At 50.1% G+C, this 21901-nt stretch overlaps 1 protein-coding gene and 1 non-coding gene across 2 annotated transcripts in view; one reads left to right on the plus strand and one right to left on the minus strand.

The window, feature by feature from the left end:
* Positions 1 to 3471: 3471 nt before the first annotated feature.
* The window catches only part of VWA3A (von Willebrand factor A domain containing 3A), a 35656-nt gene continuing 17226 nt past the window's right edge, over positions 3472 to 21901 (minus strand). Inside the window, exons 14-25 of the mRNA XM_024744571.1 lie at positions 18608 to 18682; positions 18284 to 18428; positions 17645 to 17840; positions 15412 to 15482; positions 12301 to 12453; positions 10481 to 10571; positions 9697 to 9807; positions 9048 to 9145; positions 8103 to 8240; positions 7052 to 7160; positions 4200 to 4344; positions 3472 to 3730 (exon numbers count right to left, since the gene is read on the minus strand). Coding sequence (XP_024600339.1) covers positions 3472 to 3730; positions 4200 to 4344; positions 7052 to 7160; positions 8103 to 8240; positions 9048 to 9145; positions 9697 to 9807; positions 10481 to 10571; positions 12301 to 12453; positions 15412 to 15482; positions 17645 to 17840; positions 18284 to 18428; positions 18608 to 18682 — 1591 coding nt within the window. The remainder of the gene's footprint in view (positions 3731 to 4199; positions 4345 to 7051; positions 7161 to 8102; positions 8241 to 9047; positions 9146 to 9696; positions 9808 to 10480; positions 10572 to 12300; positions 12454 to 15411; positions 15483 to 17644; positions 17841 to 18283; positions 18429 to 18607; positions 18683 to 21901) is intronic.
* Positions 19940 to 20047, plus strand: LOC112399484 (U6 spliceosomal RNA). Its single transcript, XR_003003238.1, has one exon. It is a non-coding gene; the product is annotated as a U6 spliceosomal RNA (small nuclear RNA).

Raw genomic sequence — 21901 nt, forward strand, 5'->3', positions numbered from 1 at the left:
CTCGATGCCCAACTTTCTGGGCCTGGCAGGGAGAAGCAGGGCAGGAGCTCTTGGAGCAAGGGTGTCATGACCGAGTGGGCACTGACCTGAGGGGGGCCCAGGGTCTGGGTGGGCTGGAGCCACGAGGCAGGTGGGAGGGGCTGCTTGAAGGGCATACCTGAAGGACTGGGCCTGCCGGAGGAAGCTTCTGGCCTTGGTGATCTCCTGGGCCAATCTCCTTAAATCATCTCCTTCAAATAGTGGCAGCATGGGGTCCTTGAAAAGGGGAAATGAGTATGAAATTAGATCCATTAAATGACTGGGTGGGACCTGAAAATCCAAAATCTCAGGAGAAAAGTTTTAGAGTGAACTCAAAGCAGCCTTCCTCCCAGTGCAGGAAATCTTGTGGGCTTCAGCTTGCATGTTTCCAGTGACAGGGAGCTCACCACCCGTCAAGGCAGTCATTCTGCAAAGAGGACACTTTGCAGTTAGATGTCTGAGAGTCAGTGTAGGGAGGGGATGGTGGAAACTAAGAGGGTCTAAGCACTTCACTGAAGTCAGCACAGCTCCGCCCAGTAGAACAGAAGTAGTATATACACCTTATCTCACTGTTAATCAGTTAAACCTATCCAGCCCCTTCTCTATTTCTTCTAGTAAAACAGCTCCACAGATATGCCTTTTTCTTATGTCAACTAATGAAATTCTAGAGCCTAGCCTTAAAAGTACAAGTTCTGGGGCTTCCCTGGTGGCACAGTGGTTGAGAGTCTGCCTGCCGATGCAGGACATAATTAGCAAGAGAATCTAAGAAAGAGATGAAACTGTTCCTTCTCCCTGGGAGCAGTAGTGGCAAAGGTCCCACTCTGCACCCAGAAACTATTCAAAGAATCTGATTTAATAAGGTATGAAACAGAGAACCTTCCCAATATCATCGTTTGTTTTCCTGTGTAATAAGGATATGGGTGAATATTCATTACTTTTACTTATTCTGATCTCTGTATTATTTGTAATATTTGCCCCTAAATCGTTACTCAAAGAAATCATGCAAAGCATTGACTTCAAAAATTATGCAATGTTCTGTAAACTTTAATTCCCCTCCGCCAAAAAAAAAAAAAAAATCTGGAACTCTGGTTGGTTGTCTTACTGGATGATTTGCTGGCCTGGAAATGTAATTCACAGCAGCACATTCCTAGAAGGTATGAATATGTACATAATTTTTCTATCAGATTGTAAGATCTTATCCTGCATGCATTATAAAACCTATGACTGGGCTTCCCTGGTGGCGCAGTGGTTGAGAGTCCACCTGCTGATGCAGGGGACACGCGTTCGTGCCCTGGTCCGGGAAGATCCCACATGCCGCGGACCGGCTGGGCCCGTGAGCCATGGCCACTGAGCCTGCACGTCCGGAGCCTGTGCTCCACAACGGGAGAGGCCACAACGGTGAGAGGCCCGCGTACCGCAAAAAAGAAAAAGACCCTATGACTTTACTGTATTTATTTTTTAACAGATCATTTGAATATCTGGGCTTCAATGAACTTAAGGCGGGAAGACAGAAATATGCAGGAATTAAAGCACAGAACTTAGGAGCATGGGTGTCTGGGCTCTGGCTTTACCATTTACTCCGACTTTAGGTGTATTCCAAAACCTGGCTGAGTCTGTTCATTCATCTGTTAAATGGGTATAATAATGGTTGGAAGGCTTTAAAGAGGTAATTTACATAATGCAACAAACCTGTAGCATGTAGGAAGTGCTCGGTGAATGTGAAATGATCTGCTATTAAATAATGGCCCTAACCCTGCTTCTTTCCCAACCTGGAGGGGAGGCAGCCTAAAAGGAGAGCAGCAGGGAAACACAACCTTTTTTAGTCAATACTTTGTTTTACAAGAGAAGCAGAGATCTTATCAATCAGGAGGAAAAAGCCACACCTGTTGACATTTTATTGTGCTGTTTCAGCAGAACTCACCCAGTAGCTCCACAACCTACCCTTTCGTTGATGAAGCCCCTGGTCAGCAGGCCCTGCATTTTGAAAAGCGAGTCCTCACCGACAGGGCAGTGATAGCGGCCCCCAGTAAGAGAGGCCAGATCTCTCAAGAAGTTAACCGCTGTCCTGTGGGGAGGAACAGAGGGCTGGAGCCAGGCCCGCCGAGGTCTCTGTGAGCCCCCAGCCCCTGGGGAAGTCACATGAGTGGGGTAAGGGGTCTTGGACCTTGAGGTGCCACTGAGACTGTTTCAGCATCACCAAGCCCACTCTCCCAGCTGGTATGTGGGTGGCAGTGGCTACTGCTGTGTGAAGTGGATTCACCGTATGAGGGTCACCCTCAAAGCACGGGGCCCCATTCCTTAACTGGACATCTATCCAGTGCCTACTATATGTCTGGCCTGGCAGGGACACAGTGTGACCTTTACGGAGCTCACGGTTTAGACAGAGAGATTAAATATGAATGTTCTGAAGGAGCTGAATCTCTCCTGTCTAACACATGTTCTTCTATAAAAATAACCATAGCGGGCTTCCCTGGTGGTGCAGTGGTTGAGAGTCTGCTTGCTGATGCAGGGGACGCGGGTTCGTGCCCCGGTCCGGGAAGATCCCACGTGCCGCGGAGTGGCTGGGCTCGTGAGCCATGGCCGCTGGGCCTGCGCGTCTGGAGCCTGTGCTCCGCAACGGGAGAGGCCCCAACAGTGAGAGGCCCGTGTAACGCAAAAAAAAAAAAAACCAAAAACACATAGCTACTTTAAACTTTTTCCCCCTAAATATTCACAAATGTACCCCCAAGGAAGACGAAATGGGAGAACACAGCGTGTGACTGTGGGAATCGGTGCAAATCCACTTCCACGCTGGAGAAAGTCAGGATGCTGATGGGTGGGCAGGGGCACCGAGGGGCTCTCTCCGGTGTAATGCCTGCCCAGGGCCTCCTAACTGCTCACACACAGGACTTGGGCCCAGGAGAGCTCAGGGTATAACGTGAGTCCCTGGATTAGGTGAGGATGAGCCTTGCCCCTCAGACACGCGGCCGTGGGGAAGGGATACAGCTCCTGACCGCCCACCTCTCTGAGCAGTTCAGGGAGACGGTGTGCACTTTCACATCTCTCTTCTCCGTGAGTCTTTGCACTTCACTGAGGATAAGGCTGCAGCTTGTGTCTGGCTTCCCGTCCGTCAGGAGGTACAGTCCTTCCACATCAGGAAAACTGAAAGCTTTCTGAGAGAGCATGTAGGTTGTCTGGCTCAGAAGAGGGGCCAACCGGGACTCAGAAACCACTGGCCCGCTGTCCCCAAGTCTGGTTGGATCTCACCCACTTGTCATTAAGACTGAGAGCCTCCTCTTTCAGCCTATGACAGACCAGGAAGCTGCTGAGGTTTAGGAGAAAGAGCTCAGCCCACTTCCTAGCTGGTTAACCCCAAGCAAGTCACTTAACCTCTCTGGGCCTCTGTGTCTTCATCTATAAAGTGAGAACAGCGAGAATCTCATCCTCACTGGGTTGCTGGGAAGATGAAATGATTTAACAGTAAATTCTAAAGTGCTCTTTGTAAACTGCAAAGCATGGCGCAATGTCAGGATAGGGGCGATGGTATTTCTGCTTTGCCACTGGGTCAGGCTTGGTGGTGGAACTTGCCAGCAATGCTTGCAAGACTGAGGTGCTCCCCTGAGCATGCAGGTTGGTCACCCACTGCATAGCCTCGTGACAGGCTGCGTCTGTGGTCCCCACCAGAGTGTCCTGCCATGGCTGTAGGCCCTCTGCAAAGCTGAGCAGGTTAAAACTGTGGAGAGCGGAGAAGAGGTGGGGGGCGGAGAGGAGGTGAAAGAGATTGGTTAGAACGTACCCGTCTATACTGACCTCAGGGGAAGTAACCTCCGTGAGGACTCACACCTATCCCTGAAGACCCTACAGCAAGCCCTGGGCCCCCTGTGGACCACCTGAGGATGAGAACATACACAGTGAAGATTCTGGGTGCAGACAGAAATAGATTTAAATCCCACTTCAGCCACTTACTGGTTATGCAATCTTGGGCAAATGATTTAACCTCTCTAAGCCCTTGTTTCCTTTGCTGAAGAATGGGGATAATAATAAGACCGTTGTGCAGACTGAATGACATCACGCATGTAAAGCGCTTGGCACAGGGAAAGTGCTCTATAAGTGTTGAGGAGGGAGTGACCTTGGCCAGGGGAGCCTCAGGAACTATCCCTTGGATCTCCTGACCCCCGCGCACCAGCACCCCTGCCTCTTACCTGTCACAGTGCTTCCACAGCTGTTCCCAGATCAGCAGAGTGAGCTCTGTCTTCACCTGCTGCAGGTAGGGGCCCATGGATCCCGAAGTGTCCAGCAGGATGCACACTTTGCTCTCCAAAATGGCACCAAAGAGTCGGCGGCTCCCTGCTCGGAGGCAGATGGAGGCAGAGGCAGGGGAGGAGTGAGGGTGGCTCTCCTCACTGCAGCTATCAAATCCAAGGTCTTGCCACACCCATTGCCTGAGTGATCACAGATCAGATGTGAACCCACTGGGAGATGGCCTCTGTGGTGTTGCTAGAGGGGTCATTGTCCAAGGGCAGAGCCGGTGCGTGGACTGGGCTTTGGGAGGTCAAGGTTTCGGCTGTGGCTTTGCCTGGGATGACTTGCCCAAGTGATTATAACTTCCCTGGGCTTGAGCTTCCTCACCCTTAAAGTTAAGTGATTGGGTTAAGCGGTGTCACAGTATTGTTTGGGGCTGGAAATGATGTTACAGAGCATGGAGTCTGTAGATTGGCTGACAGAAATCAAGTGAGCATGCACTGTGTGCCCGGCACTGAGCAAAGTGCAGCGGAGATGAGAGAGTGTCCCTGCCCTCACGGAGATACCAGTCAGGCAGGGAAGATGGATGTTATACCAACAGCTACCACTCTGCTGAGAGTTACGACACAAAGTTAAGAAGTACATACTTGGGAGAATCTGAATTTGATGGATGTGGGATGGGGAGCAGACAAGCTACGGCTGAAGGATGAGAGGGGGTGTGTGTGGGGAGAACAGACTGTGAAAGGCTCTGAGTGGGAGAGAGGAGCATGTCATGCTTGAGGGACAGAGAGAAAGCGGGAGAGGTTGTTAAAGGATTTGGGATTTATCCCAAGGGGAAACAGAGAGGGCCAGTAACTTGCCCAGGGTCACACAGCCTGGCAGCGAAGTCGAGATTCACATCCAGGTCCTCTGATCCACACTTTAAGGCAACCGCTAACCCAGCCCTTCTGGTGCCCCAAGGCTAAACAGAGGTAACACGGGGGAAGCCAAAGAGAAGAAGATGGCGTGTACAGCATTCCCGAATCACACCTCAGCCCTCACTGGAGGCAGGAGTAGAAAAAATGGAAAACTGCTGCAAAAAGCGTCCACTGGTCTCCAGGAAAAGGTGGCCTGAGCTGGCTGGACCCACTGCCCAGGAATCTTCCAGGACTCATCTGGGCTGTTCTCTGGCAATGCTCATGGCAACATAAGGACATGAGGGGAGCCATCCTGAGGTGTGTGGGACGTTCCGCGGGGACAGCCAGCCAGCTGGTCGAGGGGCCTCCCACCACAGAAGGCCAGCTGATCCATCTTGGGAACCAGACAGCGGAAACACCCTGCAAGCCACCGAGCCCTGCCGTTATCGCCTCCCTAACTCTGCTTTTTTTGTCCGTCTCCATCATCACTACCCTTCCCAGCTATCCTAATCTTTCCCCTGGATTCCTACTAGGTTCCGCTGATTGCACTCCGTCCCCTCAGCAATTTATACTCCACGCAGCAACCAGAGGGATTGTTGCTCTTAGGATAAAGTCTGGGCCATGGTCTCATCTCCCTGGAGTGGTGGCACCCTTTAATCTCAGCCACCCTGCTTCCTTCAGTCTTTGTACTCAGCCTCCTCCCCCGCTGAGCACCTCAGTCATGCCCTGAGAGTCTTCCCTCTCTTTCCTCAGGTGACATCTATTCATTCTTCAGATCTCAGCTCAAATGTCACCTCCTCTGGGAAGCCCTCCGTGATCTCTCTGTGCAGGCTCCCTGTCCCTCTCTCACTGCACCATGCCTGTCTCCTCCTTACACTTGTCACCCTGCTCTTTGGGTAACAACTGTCTCCCCTAGACCATGAGCTCAGGGAACCTGTGAAGTGTTTCCCTACCACCTCCCCAGCACGGAGCGGGAGAACAACACTTATTCGTTGAATAATGAATGAGTGGCTCAGTGCAGCATCCCCTGGGTACGTTCGGAGGCGTTAGATGGTGTCGGGTGTGTAGCTGTATGTGAGGTGGGGGCGCGACTCATACCACACAAGAAGCGGCTGCATGGCTGCCCTTCACATTCTCCCCAGCGGGAAGTGTGTGTTGGGAATACGCACACGACCTCATCGCCCCGCCTCATCCTCTGACCTGACAGCTGCACCCGAGCCTGCTGCCCGCTCCAGAGGCTTTGGAAAGCAGCAGTCAGCCCAAGGACTGTTTATACCAGGTTCTACTGCAGAGGACTGGACCTAATGAATTTGGGCAGGCACCTGAGTGGCCCACCCTGGGATCCTTCCTCTATCGTCCCAGGAACCCTCCAGGCCCCAAAGCCTGAACTGAGCCTCCGGTGCAGTCCTAGCTGTCTGCCCGGCCTTTTGGTCTTGATGCTTCAGACCATCTCCTAATGCCCAGCCCAGCCTCCTCTGGGATGTGAGCCTGGCTCTCCTCAGCCAGCCCTGCCATTCACCTCTCCCAGAGGGGCCTTGGTGCTCTCTGTAAAGAAGAACAGGGGCGGAGCCCCTCCCATCTCTAACTTCATGGACTGGTTCTGTGGGGCCCAATCAATACTGAATTGAGGCTCCCGAGGGGCAGCAGCCCTTCAGTCACACCCAGGAGGCGAGGTGTGGGAGACGAGCTGGCAGAGCGGCCTGACCAGGCCTGGGTCTCCCTGCTGCTCTGGCTCGTGCTCCACCGCCCTGTCATCCAGCACCTTGCCTGACCTCTGAACCCAGAAGTCATGTTGCCCCTGGGTGACAGTCTGTGAGTGCCTAGCCTGGGAAGAAGGACTGACCCTGGGGTCCCTGGGGTTGCCCTCCCGCTGCCCATCACGCTCGTCCGCCCTCCAGGATAGCAGGCAGGCTCACCAGACAGCAGCCACTGCAGCCTTTGGACATAGCACCGCATCACCTTCTCCAGGTGTGTGATGTACGCTTCGATTTCCCTGGGTGTACACTGAATGTGTCTCACCATGCCCTGGATTAAGGCAAGCAAAGGGAAATTCCAACCCCGTCTCCTATTTCTTCACCTCCCCATTACCCCCTAAAATAGTTTAGCCTACCGTGGTTCACAATTTTCAAAACATTGTTAACATACATTTTTGTCTGTTTGTTTAAAAGCTTTTTTCTTTTATTGAACTACCAAATGCATAGCTCTCGGAAGGCGTGTGGGAATTGGGATGATGATTTCTGTGGCAGATGTGGCCACTGTAATAAGAAAAAAACATAGTATCTCTAAATTTTAAATAGAAAACCCTTAATGGTAGGAGGGGAGGTCGATGCATTTCAAACTAAAAGACGACCTCTGATGGAGGAGGGGGGCAGCATGATTAAACTCCCATAAAATTTTTCTGGTGGATAATTTTAAATTTGGTGGCTATTTTTAGCTTTATAGCTGACAATGTCATATCAAAGGGCAAGGAGAGAAAATGGGGTCTCTGTTTTAAAAGCACGATTAGATTTTCATTTTCTACTAAATGTACCTGTTCCAGTGTCAAAGCAATAAAAAAAATGACCTCAAAACGAGAAAATAGAGAACCCCCTCACCTCCTGTCATAACCGCTGTTCCCGGCCATCCTGATGGGACCATCGTCAGTGTCAGGGTACAGAGCTCTTATTAGTGAGGATTCCAGCCACTGCCCTGCATTCTCGGCAGTTGTTTCTAATTCTCACTCCATTGAGCCCCTCTAACCCTAGAGCATGGTCTCCAGCACTCTGAGGGGCTGACTTTTCTTCCAACAGGATTCTGCATCTCCTATTCCTTGAGGGCAGTCCCCCTTTGGGGGGTGGGGTTCTTAGAAGCAGGAATTGAAGCCAGGGGCATACATTCATGGGGAGTTTTCCCCAACACACTCAGCCATTTGTGCCTGAGAAGAGACAGGAGCTGGGAGGAAAAAAACCAACACCAATCTTGACTTACGTTGATCTCTATGCTGGGGAAGATACTGCAGTATTTGGCTGACGCTGACGTCTGTGTTGACTTTTGATGAGTGCAGTTGGGACCGAGGTATCTGGAGATCTCCATCTTCAGTTTTTTTAGTCCATAATTTGCTACCCACTTTAGAATAAGGGAAAGAACTATTATCTTGGGTAATTCAGGCTTAATGGAATGATCGACTCATCTTTTAAAACCTCATGTTTGGAATCTGTCTTGTATTTGAAATGTGGGGTTCCCAGGTCCTCACTGAGCCTCCATCACATTCAGATTCCTGCCCCTGTGCTGGGGAGAGATGCACAAGAAATACGGGGAACAGGGAACAAAATTTATTGAGCACTTACTACTCCCTAGTCTGGTGGGTACTGTTGCCTCCCCAGTTTCCATTTCAACCCTCTCCCGTGAAATCTGATTGTTCTAAAGTTTAGACTCTAAACCAATGAGGATAGTCTCAGGCTCCTTGTCACAATGAGAGATAGAAGAATGGCTCGGTTTAAAGCAATCAGAGCATGGCATCCAGGGTCAGAACCAAGCTCAGACTTTTATTGACCGGTTGTGGGAAGAAAAGATGTTCTATCTTCTGGATCTGTACAAGAAGGGGGATTTCTGCTGCTTGCATCCAAAAGGATCTGACGCCACTAAGTACTTTACACAAAATATACTTCAATTAATCAGCAATCCTATTAGGTACAATTGTTTTCATTTTATAAAGGAAGACATTGAGACTGAGTGACTTGCCCAAGGTCACCCAGCTAGGAAGTGGCAGACCCAGGTTCCCACGTAGTTCTATTGAATCCTTATCCTGACACTTTAAACAGTCATTCTAAGCAGGTTTGGCCTCAATTCCAAGTATACCCACCCTCTCAGAAATAATGGTTGGTGGAAGGAATTATTGCGTGGGGGCATGTGCTGGTACAGACAGCATAATACCTCTAGGCTGGAGCAGACTGTATCCTTTCTGGGCAACTCAATAGAAGAGCTAGTCCTTCTTAGGCCTCTTCCTTGAGGGTACTTCCTGTACACGAAGCCTGGGAGAAACAGAGCAGGGTTACTTTGTGCAATTCTCTTACCCTAGCCTCCCTTTTCCATGTCAATTTCTCTGTCAATCAAGTCAGCTGTAACATTCCTTAGGTGCAATTTGCTGAGAGGTAGGAGGGAGGCTGTTGTGCTGATCTGGGGAAGCATGCTGGGATCTTCCTTCTCTACGTGTCAATGAGTTGCTACCGGGACCCGTGCCATTTCACAGCAATCAATCCGGCTGGCCTGGGAGGCTCGTCTCCACTCCTTTCCCATCAGTCTGAGGACACTGCCCCTCATGCACAGAGCAGGAGTGCCGCGCCCAGGGACCTGGGGAGACGCCGGCATCAATTCTTCCCACTCTCCTGCCTGTGTCAAGACTTTGCGAGCTCATTTCCCTGGGCTGGGAGATGTGAGTGGTTTGAGGATAGGCCTGCTTGGGGTGCACTACTGCCCACGTCCAGGGACTGCGGGAGATTTCTCCTTTCCTTGGGGCCTGATCACCTTCCAGGTCCCATGGGGAAAGGGGGCTGTCCAGACATCTGTGCAGCCTCCGACTTACCCACATTATTCCCTGTCTCTGTATAGAACAGCGAGAGAGAGGTCTCTGCGTCCTTTGATTTGGTCTTCCTCCTCCGATCTGCAGTCCCTTCTTTCACTGGCTGGGCTGTAGCTAGAGGACATTTGGCCTGTCGGCTGGAGCAGCCTTGAGGGTTTATGTGGTGGAGCTGTGCAGCTTGGCTTAGAGACTAGTCAACTTCAGCTATGCTCTGCCCTTGAAATGGGGCTCCCAGGTGGACCTGAGGTCCTTTGGGACCACCCGGGTCCTCTGGCCTCCCCTGGATCAGTAAAGCCAGAGCTGCTGATATATACCAGGCTTGGTACGAAGTGCTTCCCGTAGCCTGTCTTGTTTTATCCTCATAGTAACCCAGCTTACAGATGAGGTAAGTGGGACTCAGAGTCAGTAAGAAGCAGAGTAAAGATGCCATCCAGGTCTTGCTGACTCCAGAACTCTGCTCTGAGCCGCTCTGCTATGTGTCTGACATTAGAAGACACATGGTCTTAGGTTCTATGAGCTGAGTACTTTCATAAAAATACTGGTGCCCTGTCATGACTGGCTGACACTGGACATTATTCTTAGCCCCTCCGAGCCTGAATTTCTTCATCAGTAAAATGGAGGAACTAATAGATTCCCTGCCATACAGGACGGATTGTTATAAGCTTTAAATGGGACAATCTTAGCAGAAGGGCTGGCACACGATTGCTGATCACTTTAGTTACTGTCATCACGAACCCATGCCTCAGCCGTGCTTGTCCACCCCTCCACCCCCGGGGCCTTGCCTTACCTGGGGGGACACCCGCTTTGCCACTGAGTGGACTCCACAGCAGAGCTTTCAAGGGGGGACTCTTCTCTCTGTCAGGGTCATCTTTAATGCTCTAGAAAACAGCAGTCTTTTCCATCAGAGGTCTGTTCTCTGTGGGGGGCAGTACCCCAGTCATCCCAGCCACAATCTGTCAAGTAGGAACCTTTGCATGGCGAGGCCTCAGGAAGTAGACTTCTCACACGCTCGCCCCATCTCCTGTTGTGCATTCGGAGAGGACTCTGGGGTTTGAGGTGAAAAGGGTGTGTGTGTGTGTGTGTGTGAGTGTGTGTGTGTGTGAGTGAGTGAGAGCGTGTGTGAGTGTGCGACTGTGTTTGCGAGTGTGTGACAGTGTATGCATGTGCGTGTGTGAGTGTGAAAGTGGGTGTGCGTGCGCATGCGTGTGTGTGTGTGTGTGTGGGTGTGCGTTATATGTGACAATTCGAGCGTGCGTGTGCGTGTGCGTGTGTGAGTGTGTGGGGGAGTTGAGAGTGCATCCGTGTGTGAGTGTGCGTGCATGTGTGTGGAGAGTGTGTTCGCATGTGTGTGCGTGTGAGTGTGAGTGTGAGTGTGTGTGTTATGAGAGAGGGCCTGCTAGGACAACTGTGGGGATTTGCCTGAACTTTCTTCACCAGTTACCTGCCCCTCTTCCTACTGGACTGGGATTTCTGGGCCTCCAGCATGACAAGCAACCACTCAGGTAACTTCCATGCCCTATTGGGCACCTCGGTTTTAAGGAAGGGGTTCCTTCATTACCGGGTACAACTGGAACGTGGTGATGGTTAAACAAAGTCACCCAGGGCCTGGACCAGCAGAGGAGACCTCTGGGTGGCGGCTGTGAAAAACGCCCAGAGCTGCCATCCCAGAGGGCTACCCGCCAGCAACCCAGCTTCCCACACCTGCATTTCAGGAGGCCTGCCAGAGGCCCTGGCGCAGCCCAAGCCTCCTCGTAACCGAGCCAGTTTGGGAACCACTGAAGGCCCAAGGCGGACTCCGAGACCGCAGGGTTTCACCTCAGAATCTGGGAAGACGGGAAGGCGTGATGTCTCTGGGCCGGCGCCCAAAACCTGGTGGAGTTCTGTACACGAGGGCAGTGCCCATGGGAACAGAACCGCTCGGAAGTGCTGACTCCAGGAAGGGAGTTAGCTGTACACGGTTTGGGTGGATTTCTTCATTCTGAAAGTGTGCTGTGTTCACAAGAGCCTGTCAGTTGGTGAAATGCTGAAGCGCTCACAGATCTCACTGCCCTTCTGCTCACAAGTGCTGTGGAGTCTGGGGTCTCCCCCCAGACACACCTCTAGAGCCCCCTTCTGATTGCCGAGGTGGGTATTTTATGCGGGACAGATTTGACAGGCTGTGAACGGGGATCAGCCCCGGGCAGGCCCAGGTCCACCCTCAGGCTCCTCTCAGGCCCCCAAAAGCCTGAGGCAGCAGCAGAAAGGACCATTAGACGCCCCAAGCCCCTAATTCCTTTGCCCCGAGAGACCCTCCCGGACAAGCCCTCTTGCCTTACAACCAGCATGTGTAACGGAGGGTGCCGAGTCCACGGAGCCCTTGGTACCGCAAAGCTGGGACAGCCAGGCAGAGCCAAAGGTGGGGTGGAGGCGTGGCCAGAGCTGAGAAGCAGGCCCCCCGGGGGTCCCCTCCCCCTGGAGGCCAGGACACTGACCACTGAGGACCCTGCTCCCACCTCTGCTGGCCCTGGGGTCTGGGGGCCTGGCCCAGGCCACTTCAAGATCTAGGAAAGACCAGGAGACAAGGCAGAAACAGAATCCCCTGTGTGTTATTAGGGAGGGGAGTCAAACCGTTCTGGCCACAGAGCGTGCTCTGGGCTTGGAGGGACAGAACTTCCCGGGCTGACTTCTCAGCTTGAGCATCTTCGGCTTTTCTCTCAGGAGGACTGCACTTTCCTGTTCCTTTCCAGACTGGTTCTTCAGAGAGGACACAAGTAAGGCACACTGCAGGGGGATTGGGAGCATCAGCAGCACCTGAGCCAGCGTGTCTCCACGCAGGGCACTGGCGCACGCGCACGCGCAGACACACACACACACACACACACACACAGAGCGGGAGGCGCTGGGGCCACTGGGGCCCCTGTACTCCTCTTTCTGTCCCTAGAGTGCTGTCTGGGGCCAAGAGCACCGTGGATCAGGCCTATTAATAATAAGTACCATGGGACTTCCCTGGTGGTGCAGTGGTTGGGAGTCTGCCTGCCAATTCAGGGGACACGGGTTCGAGCCCTGGTCCGGGAAGATCCCACATGCCGCAGAGCAACTGGGCCCGTGCGCCACAGCTGCTGAGCCTGAGGGCCACAACTGCTGAGGCCGCAGACCACAGCTGCTGAGCCCATGGGCCACAACTGCTGAGGCCTGCGTGCCTGGAGCCCATGCTCTGCAACGAGAGAAGCCACCGCAATGAGAAGCCCGCGCACCGCAACGGAGAGTAGACCCCCACTCGCTGCAACTAGAGAAAGCCCGCGTGCAGCAGCGAAGACCCAATGCAGCCAAAATAATAATAATAAGTACCATGTATGGAGGGCCTGGGATGCATCAGGCACCGGGCTAGTTACTGCCTGGGGGTCTCAAACCTCCTTGCCAACAAGACATGCAACTACACTGGCAGGGCAAGGGCTATCCTATCCCCATTTTACAGGTAAGGAAACCAAAGCTTATGAATTTAAAGGACTTGTCCAAGGCCATACTGTGAGTAAGCAGAGGATCTTCCATTCAATCCCAGGCAGGTCTTGTTCCAAAGCCAGTGTTCTCTCCATATGTGGACCCAGCAGCCACATGTGGTGGTCGGCTCACCATGTGCCCAGGGCCGACCCTGGATGCTGGCAGAATAGTGGTGTGATACTTCGTTCCTTTGCCTATATATCTCTCAACTGCCTCCAAGATTCTTCAGTAATTATTCTCAATCAAGGCACTAGAAGACACCACCCAAATGTAACTAACACCCTAAGAAGGGTGGGTTAAACCATTAGTGCCCATTAGCACCTTGTGAGTGAGTTTATCAGATGAGGGAGCAGGATCAATGTGCACCTGAGAAGCAGTTTAATAAAGCAGCAAAGAGGGACCCTTTCCGGGAGAACAGCTCAGGCACGTCTAGAGGAGCTGCAGGTCTGCCAATCTATGGCCCTGCCCTCCCAAGAGCTCACCATGTAGTTGGGGAGACGGGCAGTCCTGACAATGGTCGTTTTTGAAATGTGAGTCACGTCCACCTACGTGTTCTCTGTGCATCCTCATGGCTTGAGCTGCCCCACACCTCTATGTCCAGGCCTCATCTTTATCCACCTGCCTGAAGGATGCCCCCACTTGTTATCTCACAGGCCCCGCAAACTCACCTTTGTTCTAGGCCCACCCTCCCTGAATCCCCACCTGTTTTCTCTCTCTGGGTCAATGGCACCACTGTCTACCAGGTCCTGCCGCAAGGAACTTGGGAGTCATCCTGGGATTTCTTCTTCTTCCTCACCCCATTCACTCAATCAGCCACAAGTTTGGTCAATTCTTCCTTAAAGACATGCTCTCACATTTGTTCCCTTATTTCCATTCTCATTGCTCCCGACGCGATCTGGTCCCGCTCTCATCTCACCTTGAACTGCTCAACTCCCTCTCTGAGGAGGTAACATTTTAGTGAAACTTGAATCATAAGGAGCAATCCATGGATGACCTGGGAGGGGAACAGTTGGTGAAGAAAGTGGCAGGTACAAAGGCCTTGAGTTTAGGAATGAGACTGATGTGTTCAAGAGTGTACGGGCCAGGATGTAGAGCACACGGACCTGAAACCAGTGACTTACAGGACACTCTCACATCTCATTGGAAGCCTTTGGTGTCTGTGGATCAGCACAAAGGTGGAAAGCTGATGTGGGATGAGTCGTGTCCCCCAAAAAGGCATGTTGAAGTTCCCCTGTACCCATAAACATGACCTTACTTGGAAACAGGGCCTTTGTAGATGTAATTAAGATGTAAGTTAATGAGGTTGTAGTGGGAGGGTGGGCCCTTAATCCAATACAATTGGTGTCCTTATAAGAGGAGAAGAGACACAGACACACACACAGAGGGAGGAGAGCCATGTGGAGATGGAAGCAGAGATTGGGGTTCTGCTGCCACAAGCCAAGGAAAGGCAAGGATTGCTGGTGCCAAGGACTCCCTCCTTGACCAAACTCTAGTCATGTTCCTCTGAGCCCTCTTCTTGACTGGGCTTTGACTTTGGCCTGCTGAACCCAGTTTTAGCAAAGAACCCTGTTGAGCCTGTTTAGCAAGAACCCCCCTACCCTCGATATCTAGTCAACTTCATCTTAGTAATTTTCCATCCACTGACCCTCTCACTCTGCTCACTGGCTATAAATGCCCAGCTATCTTTGCTGTATAATCGGAGTTGAGCTCAATCTCTCTCCCCGATTGCAGTCATCTTGAATAATGTCTTCCTTGCCATTTTTTTTTTTTTTTTTGCAGTACGCGGGCCTCTCACTGCTGTGGCCTCTCCCGTTGTGGAGCACAGGCTCCGGACGCACAGGCTCAGCGGCCATGGCTCACGGGCCTAGCCGCTCCGCGGCATGTGGGATCTTCCCGGACCAGGACTCAAACCCGTGTCCTCTGCATTGGCAGGTGGACTCTCAACCACTGCGCCACCAGGGAAGCCCTTCCTTGCCATTTTTAACAAGCGTCCAGGGCAATTTCATTTCTTTAACAGCCACCATCACCAGAAGCTAGGAAGAGGTAAAGAGGGATTCTACCCAGAGCCTTCGGTGGGGACATGGCCCTCTTGATACCTTCATTTCAGACTCTAGCCTCTGGGACTGTGAGGGAATAAACGTCTGTTGTTTTAAGCCACCCAGTTTGTGGTACTTCATATGGCAGCCCCAGGACCCTAACACAGAAGCCAGCGCAGTCATCTGCCCCACACCTAAGGCATACCTTTTGGGAGTAGTTGAGAGCCTTTTCCATCTCAGACGTGATGGCACTGATATCGTCGCTTTCGTAAATACCTGGAAACAAAGCAAAGTCATGATCGATCGTGGGGAAGGGATGGAGATCCTGGCAAGTGTCCACATCTGTAAACACGTGGGCCATGTGGAGGTGACCTCAGCCTAAGTGGCAGGGTGGGGTCTTAATGGGATTAGCTGACTAGCCACCCCCCATACTTTCTGGTGGTAAAGGGGATGGATGGGTATAGTGAGGATACCAAGAGCGGGGCTGGCCTTGGGACCCAGCACCCTGGCACCCAGCCAAGAGCTCTCACCCACAGGAAGCGTAGGTCAGGGGAAAGGTCCTGCTCCTCCAGTGAATAAAAAGATCCACCTTGGGGTTAATTAAAGTAGCTAATGCCTGTAGTGAATAATGTCTGTATAGTAATATCTCAAATATGACTCATTTGAGAGGGACTAGAGTGTAATGACTAACAAGACAGACTCTGGGTTCAAATCCTGGTTCTACTACTTACTACATCTATGCTTTGGGCTCTGTGTCTCAGCTTCCCTATCTGTAAAGTGGGGATAATAGTAATAACACACTTCATAGGGTTACTGTGAGGAATGAATCACCGCATATGTAAAACCGTGTCTGGCATATAATACCTATTCTATAAATGTTTGCTATTTTAATAATAATCAACAATAATAACTTAAATGTATATGCCTAGCACTTTTCATGAGTTCCACCCCTGGCTATGCCACTAATTTTGTAACCCCAGGCACCTCATGTTCTTGGGAGTCATTTCTTCATCCATAAATCAGAGAAGTCAGAATGCACTAGCATGTCCCAAGCTTCAGTCCCTCCTGAATCACGTCACAATTTTGCCCTGTCTGCACATCATCTAAACCATAATCTACTTAACATATATTTTTAATCAATTCACTTTCATTTACTTAAAAGTACACACATATACAAAATTGAGATATAACTGACATATAACATATTACTTTCAGGTGTACAACATAATGATTTGATATTTGTGTATATTGTGAAAACAATCATATAACCATTTAAGGGAGGGAAAAAAATTTTCCTCTACCCTCCTAGATTCTCCAGCTGGGGCCTTGGAAATCAAACTGACAAAAGACAGATTAACAAGAGAAAAATAGAGTTTATTAATGCATGCGGTGTGCATACATGGGGGAGAAACTCAGCGATGAGGGAGTGGTTGGAACTTGGGGCTTCTGTAGCATCTTAAGGAAGAACAATAGAAATGACAAGACAAAGGAAATGGGGTTTGGCTTTGAGGGCCGGCAAACTGTGGGAAGGTAAATATTTGGGGGGAACTAATGGAAGACAAGGCTTTTTTAGGTGAGGGTTGTTACGTAGATTCCTCTTGGTGCTGTGAAGAGCCCAGAGCTGCCAACCAGAGCTTAAGAGTCTAAGATTCATCCTTCTCCTCCTGGCACAGAAGCAGGACATAGAAATTTATGTCCTGCTTTTAGGCAAATGGGGGAAGGGGAAGCAGAGAGGTCTTTTGGCATTTGCTGTTTCTTAATTGTCTTCAGCTCAAAATAATCCTTACGCCAAAGTGGCACATATTGAGGTGGCATATTCTGATCTCCTACAGCTATGACCAAAGATTGTTGCTTTGTGTTCCATGTACAACTGTTTTGCCAACCACCTGCTGCGAAGATATCACCTTTTGAGAAACGCTAAACTAAGGCACCTTTAGGGCCCCTTCCAGCCCCGACATTCTAGTTGTGGCCTCTCCCGTTGCGGAGCACAGGCTCCGGACGCGCAGGCTCAGCGACCATGGCTCACAGGCCCAGCCGCTCCACGGCATGTGGGATCCTCCCGGACCGGGGCACGAACCCGTGTCCCCTGCATCGGCAGGAGGATGCTCAAGCACTGCGCCACCAGGGAAGCCCTAAAATCTTTTTAAGTAGTTTTACTTTTTTTCTTTTTCACTTCAAAACAGTTATGGGAAGATATACGTAACATAAAATGTACCATCGTAACCATTTTTAAGTGTACAGCTCAGCAACATTAAGTACGTTTACACTGCCTTGCGGCCATCACCACCATCCATCTCCAGAACAGTAATTTTACATTTGCAAATGTGATTTTCACACGCCGCTTTCCTGGAATATGTCTATAGCATAGGGAGCTATATTGGCACTGAGACAACTGTCTGGAAAGGAAGATGTGGAGAGCTCAGCCAACTCTTACGCACCTGTGTCTCCAAACCAGTGGAAGCGGCCCCCAGCAGCCCGGGTGAACTCCCGGTAGGCGGCGGCCGTGTCACTGCGGCTGGCATAGCAGGCAGGTGGCGTGGTGTCCATCTGTGACTCGCCCACGTAGAAGAGACACACGTTCAGCTGTAAGTCACAGCCCACACGGGCCTCGGCCACGTAGGCGCTGAGCATGGCCTGTGCGGAGACAGGGAGGAGGGGTCCACAGCTGAGGGCTCTCCAAGCCGCTGATCTCGGGTCAATTCAGCCTAATTGCTTTCTTGAGGACCTACTGTGTACCTGGTCTAGTAAGTATGTGGCACTGAGGACGGAAAGGTGAAAGAGCCTGGGTCACCATTTCTCTTACTATCTTAATAGGGCCTGGCCGGGGACCTGGGCCTGAGATCCTAGACCAGCACCCTCGACATCCCGTGGAAGCTTGTTAGAGACGCAGACTCTCAGGCCCCTCCGGAACCAGGTCTAACAACATCTGCATTTGAACAACATCTCCAGGTGATTCTTCGGCACGATAAAGTCCAGACTGGAAAAATCATGCTGGAGAAACCAGTTGCTAGGCATCCACCTAGCAGAAGATGTGGGGTCGCGAAGGATAAGGGATGCCCAGGACGTGGCCTACCCACCATGTCCTGGTCAGGGATGCCCCCGGTGAAGAGGTAGATGCCCTGTGATTGCTGTTTGTCTTTCTCCTTGAAGTCCACTTCCACAGCCTTCCGCAGGGCGCTGAGGACGTTCCTGCTGCCTTGACACTGCAGGCTCAGGACCCACCTGGGGGGCAGGGAGGGCCATGCTGAGGGGGAGGGCAGGGAATGGAAGGCCGTTGTTTCCTGATTCATGCCTGAGTCCCTCGGATGGCAAAGATTCTAGATAGAGCTCCTTTCTGGGGGAGGGGGGCCAGAAAATAATAGCACAGGGGAGGCTGACGTCAGACCCAGCAGGTCACCTACCGCCAGGCGCTTTGTAAGTTGCTATGGCTCGCGGCAACCATCTCGGGCCTCCAGCTTTCAATGGTGCTTCCAAACCTTGGAAAAAAGGAGAGAGGGCTTGTTCTTAGGGGGGAAATACATGCCCCAGCTCTTTGGGCTCCCCAGGATTTTAAGGGGGCAAGATTTTGATTACACCCCCAAAATGTTAGGATGCCCCTGGCCTGGGCCAGCCACAAGATCTCCTTGCTGGTCATGACACGTCTCAGCACATTCATGGTGGGAGCAGAGCTGTGTCCTCAGTGGAGACACAGCCAGCACCAGCTTGGCCAGACTTCCCTCCTGAAGAAGGTCACTCCCTTCTCTGTGTGAACTTCCTCACCCCCAGGGAAGAAGTCGTTTCTCCCTTTTTAGCTCTGATTCATCCTCACAACACATTTTTCACTCTCCATCTGCACTATAGCTTTTCTTTTGTATATGTATCAGCTCATTTTCCCTATGAGACAGAACTTAAATCTTTGAGAAGAGGATTTATCCCCTTTATCAAGGAAAAGATGTCCCCTCTCTGGTTCAAGAGCGATTCCTCCACCTGGGCTATTGACTTCACCACCACCAATCTCTTCTGAGACCTTGTCCCACAGTGACCTCTCTCCCACACACATGCCCAGCGTCTACTTCCGTCTTCCCCATCGCCTCTCTTAAATATAACTTCTTCGTCTACCAGCTACTTCTCTCTCTTTCCTCTTCCCCCTCACAGACATGCTCCCTAGAAAAAGTGTTACCACGTCCTCCTCATCTTCTGCTTCTCAACCCCCTGCAGTTAAGCTTCCTTCCCAGTTCTCTGGTAACTATTAACAAGGACCTCCTTTCCCCCTCCCATGGAAATATCTCTATTTCAGTTGGATAAAAATTCTAACAATATACAAAGAGTGAAAATTCCTCCAATTTTATCCCCCCCCCAATTTCTGTTAACTCTTTGTTCTATATTCGTTCGGATTTAAAAAAAAAAAATGTGTAGGACTTCCCTGGTGGTCCAGCGGCTAAGACTCCATGCTCCCAATACAGGGGGCCCGGGTTCGATCCCTGGTCAGGGAACTAGATCCTGCGTGCCACAACTAAAAGATCCCGCGGGCTGCAACTAAGAGCCAGCGCAGACAAATACATAATTTTTAATGTATTTAAAATGTATTTAAAATATGCATAGTTGCATATTCTATTCTATTCAATAGAATAGAATTCTATTGTCAGGATTATTTTACCAATTTCCTCTTGCTTTTTTCCAGGTTTGCCAACCATTAGAACTCTGCACTGAAAGGCTTAATCGAAGAAACAAAGAACATACACTTAAAAGATTTAGTGCTTGCTTCAGCAGCACATATACTAAAATTGGAACAATACCAAGAAGATTAGCACGGTCCCTGCGCAAGGTTGACACGCAATAAATTAGTAGGAGTTTGCGATTAACAGATACACACTACTATATATAAAATAGATAATCAACAAGGACCTACTGTCTAGCATGGGGAACTATACTCAATATTTTGTAATAACCTATAAGAGAAAAGAATCTGAAAAAGAATATATATATATACATATATATATATGAAACTGAATCACTTTGCTCTACACCTGAAACTAACACAACATTGTAAATCAACTATACTGGAATAAAAACATTTAATACAAGGGCTATACCAAATTACACTTCCACCAATACTTTCCAAGAGTGCCCTTTTCACCAGATTATCATCAGCACTGGGTATTATCAATCTTTTAAGTACTTGCCAAAATGAATTGCAGAAACATTATATCTCATTGTTTTCCTATCAGGGAGCACTACTGCCAGATTCAGTGGATTCCTGCATTCTTCCCCTTCCTTCTTTGCTTCTGCAGGCTCTAACTCTGTTTTTTTCCCTTGGGAAAGGGTAAACACCTTTCTCTCCTGATTTTCCTCCTGCCTTTCTGGCTGTTCCTCTCTTGTTTCTTTGGCAGTTCCCTGTCTCTGCCCACACTCCAAATGGCAGTTCTTCCCAAGTTCTGTCCTTGGTTGTCATCTCTCCCCCTTCACGTCTCCACAGGTATAATTCATGCCCTCCCATGTCTTCAACCAAAATGCTGATGGCTCGCAAACCCGTGCTTCTTGGCTAGAGCTCCTAACAGGAGAATCCCCAGACTCCTGAGGGTCTCAGACTCTATATGTTTATCTTCCAAGCTCTGCTCCACCTGGCACATCCTCTCCTCACCATTCCCTCATCCCCTACAGCCAAACAGTGACTGCACTCTGTAGATTCTAACTCCCCCGCACCCCTCACAGGCCTCCCCGTCTTTCATTCCCACTGTCTTGGCTCAAGCCCCCTCTACCCCGGCAGTGGTCTAACTGGTCTCCCCACCAGTATCACATCCTTTCAGTCCATCCTTCCCCTGGTAGCTCGAGCGTTTCAAGATTATTACTCTTGCTTAAAATCCTTCAATACCTATACGTCCTAGAGTATAAAAACTCCCATATAAAGCCTCCATCCCCTGGTGTTTTATTTTGTTTTCTGGTCATGCCCAGTCTCTCCCTCTCACCCCTGACTCACACTGAACTATTCACACTGACAGTTCCCAGGGTTCTGCAGTACGTCCGTCACACCCCTGTGCCTCTGCTTATGCTGTTCCCTACACCTGGAACACCCTTTCTCCCCATTTCCTCCATCACTCCCATGCGCTAGGCAAACACTTACTCATTTGTCAAGACTCAGCTAAAGGGTCACTTCCTCTGTGAAGATTTCCTGACCTTACTCTACCCAGGTGGAATAGACTGACCCTGCCTTTGAGCCCTCAAAGTCCCATATCCTCCCTTTTACTTATTTCTTCAGAAAACATTTAATAGCACTTATATTTTGACACACCTGTCTCCTACTACTAGCCCATAAATTCCTTGAGGATAGGTATTGTGTATTTTAGCTTCTCTATCCCTAATGCCTGGCATAGTGACGGTGGATGGCAGGCTTTCAATAAAAGTTCGTTGAATGAATGAATGGATGGATGGATGAACGAATGAAAATATTGTCCAAAATGCTTCTCTAGGCATTTTTTCTGTAGAATTTATTAGGGAAAGATTAGACTCTGGTACAGTTTAATATATAATATTAACTGCTGACTTATTAGGTTTAGAACACTCCCTATTTCATGTGAAGTTGTATAAAAATATATATGTTTATATATTTTTATATGTATAAAAATATACATAAATATTTTATATGTATATTTATATATATTTATAAAATATATAAATAAATGAATATATATATAAAAAATATATATATATACATCCCT

The sequence above is a fragment of the Neophocaena asiaeorientalis genome, unplaced genomic scaffold (assembly GCF_003031525.2).
Source record: "Neophocaena asiaeorientalis asiaeorientalis breed wild unplaced genomic scaffold, Neophocaena_asiaeorientalis_V1.1 scaffold91, whole genome shotgun sequence".
In the NCBI taxonomy this organism is placed as follows: Eukaryota; Metazoa; Chordata; class Mammalia; order Artiodactyla; family Phocoenidae; genus Neophocaena; species Neophocaena asiaeorientalis.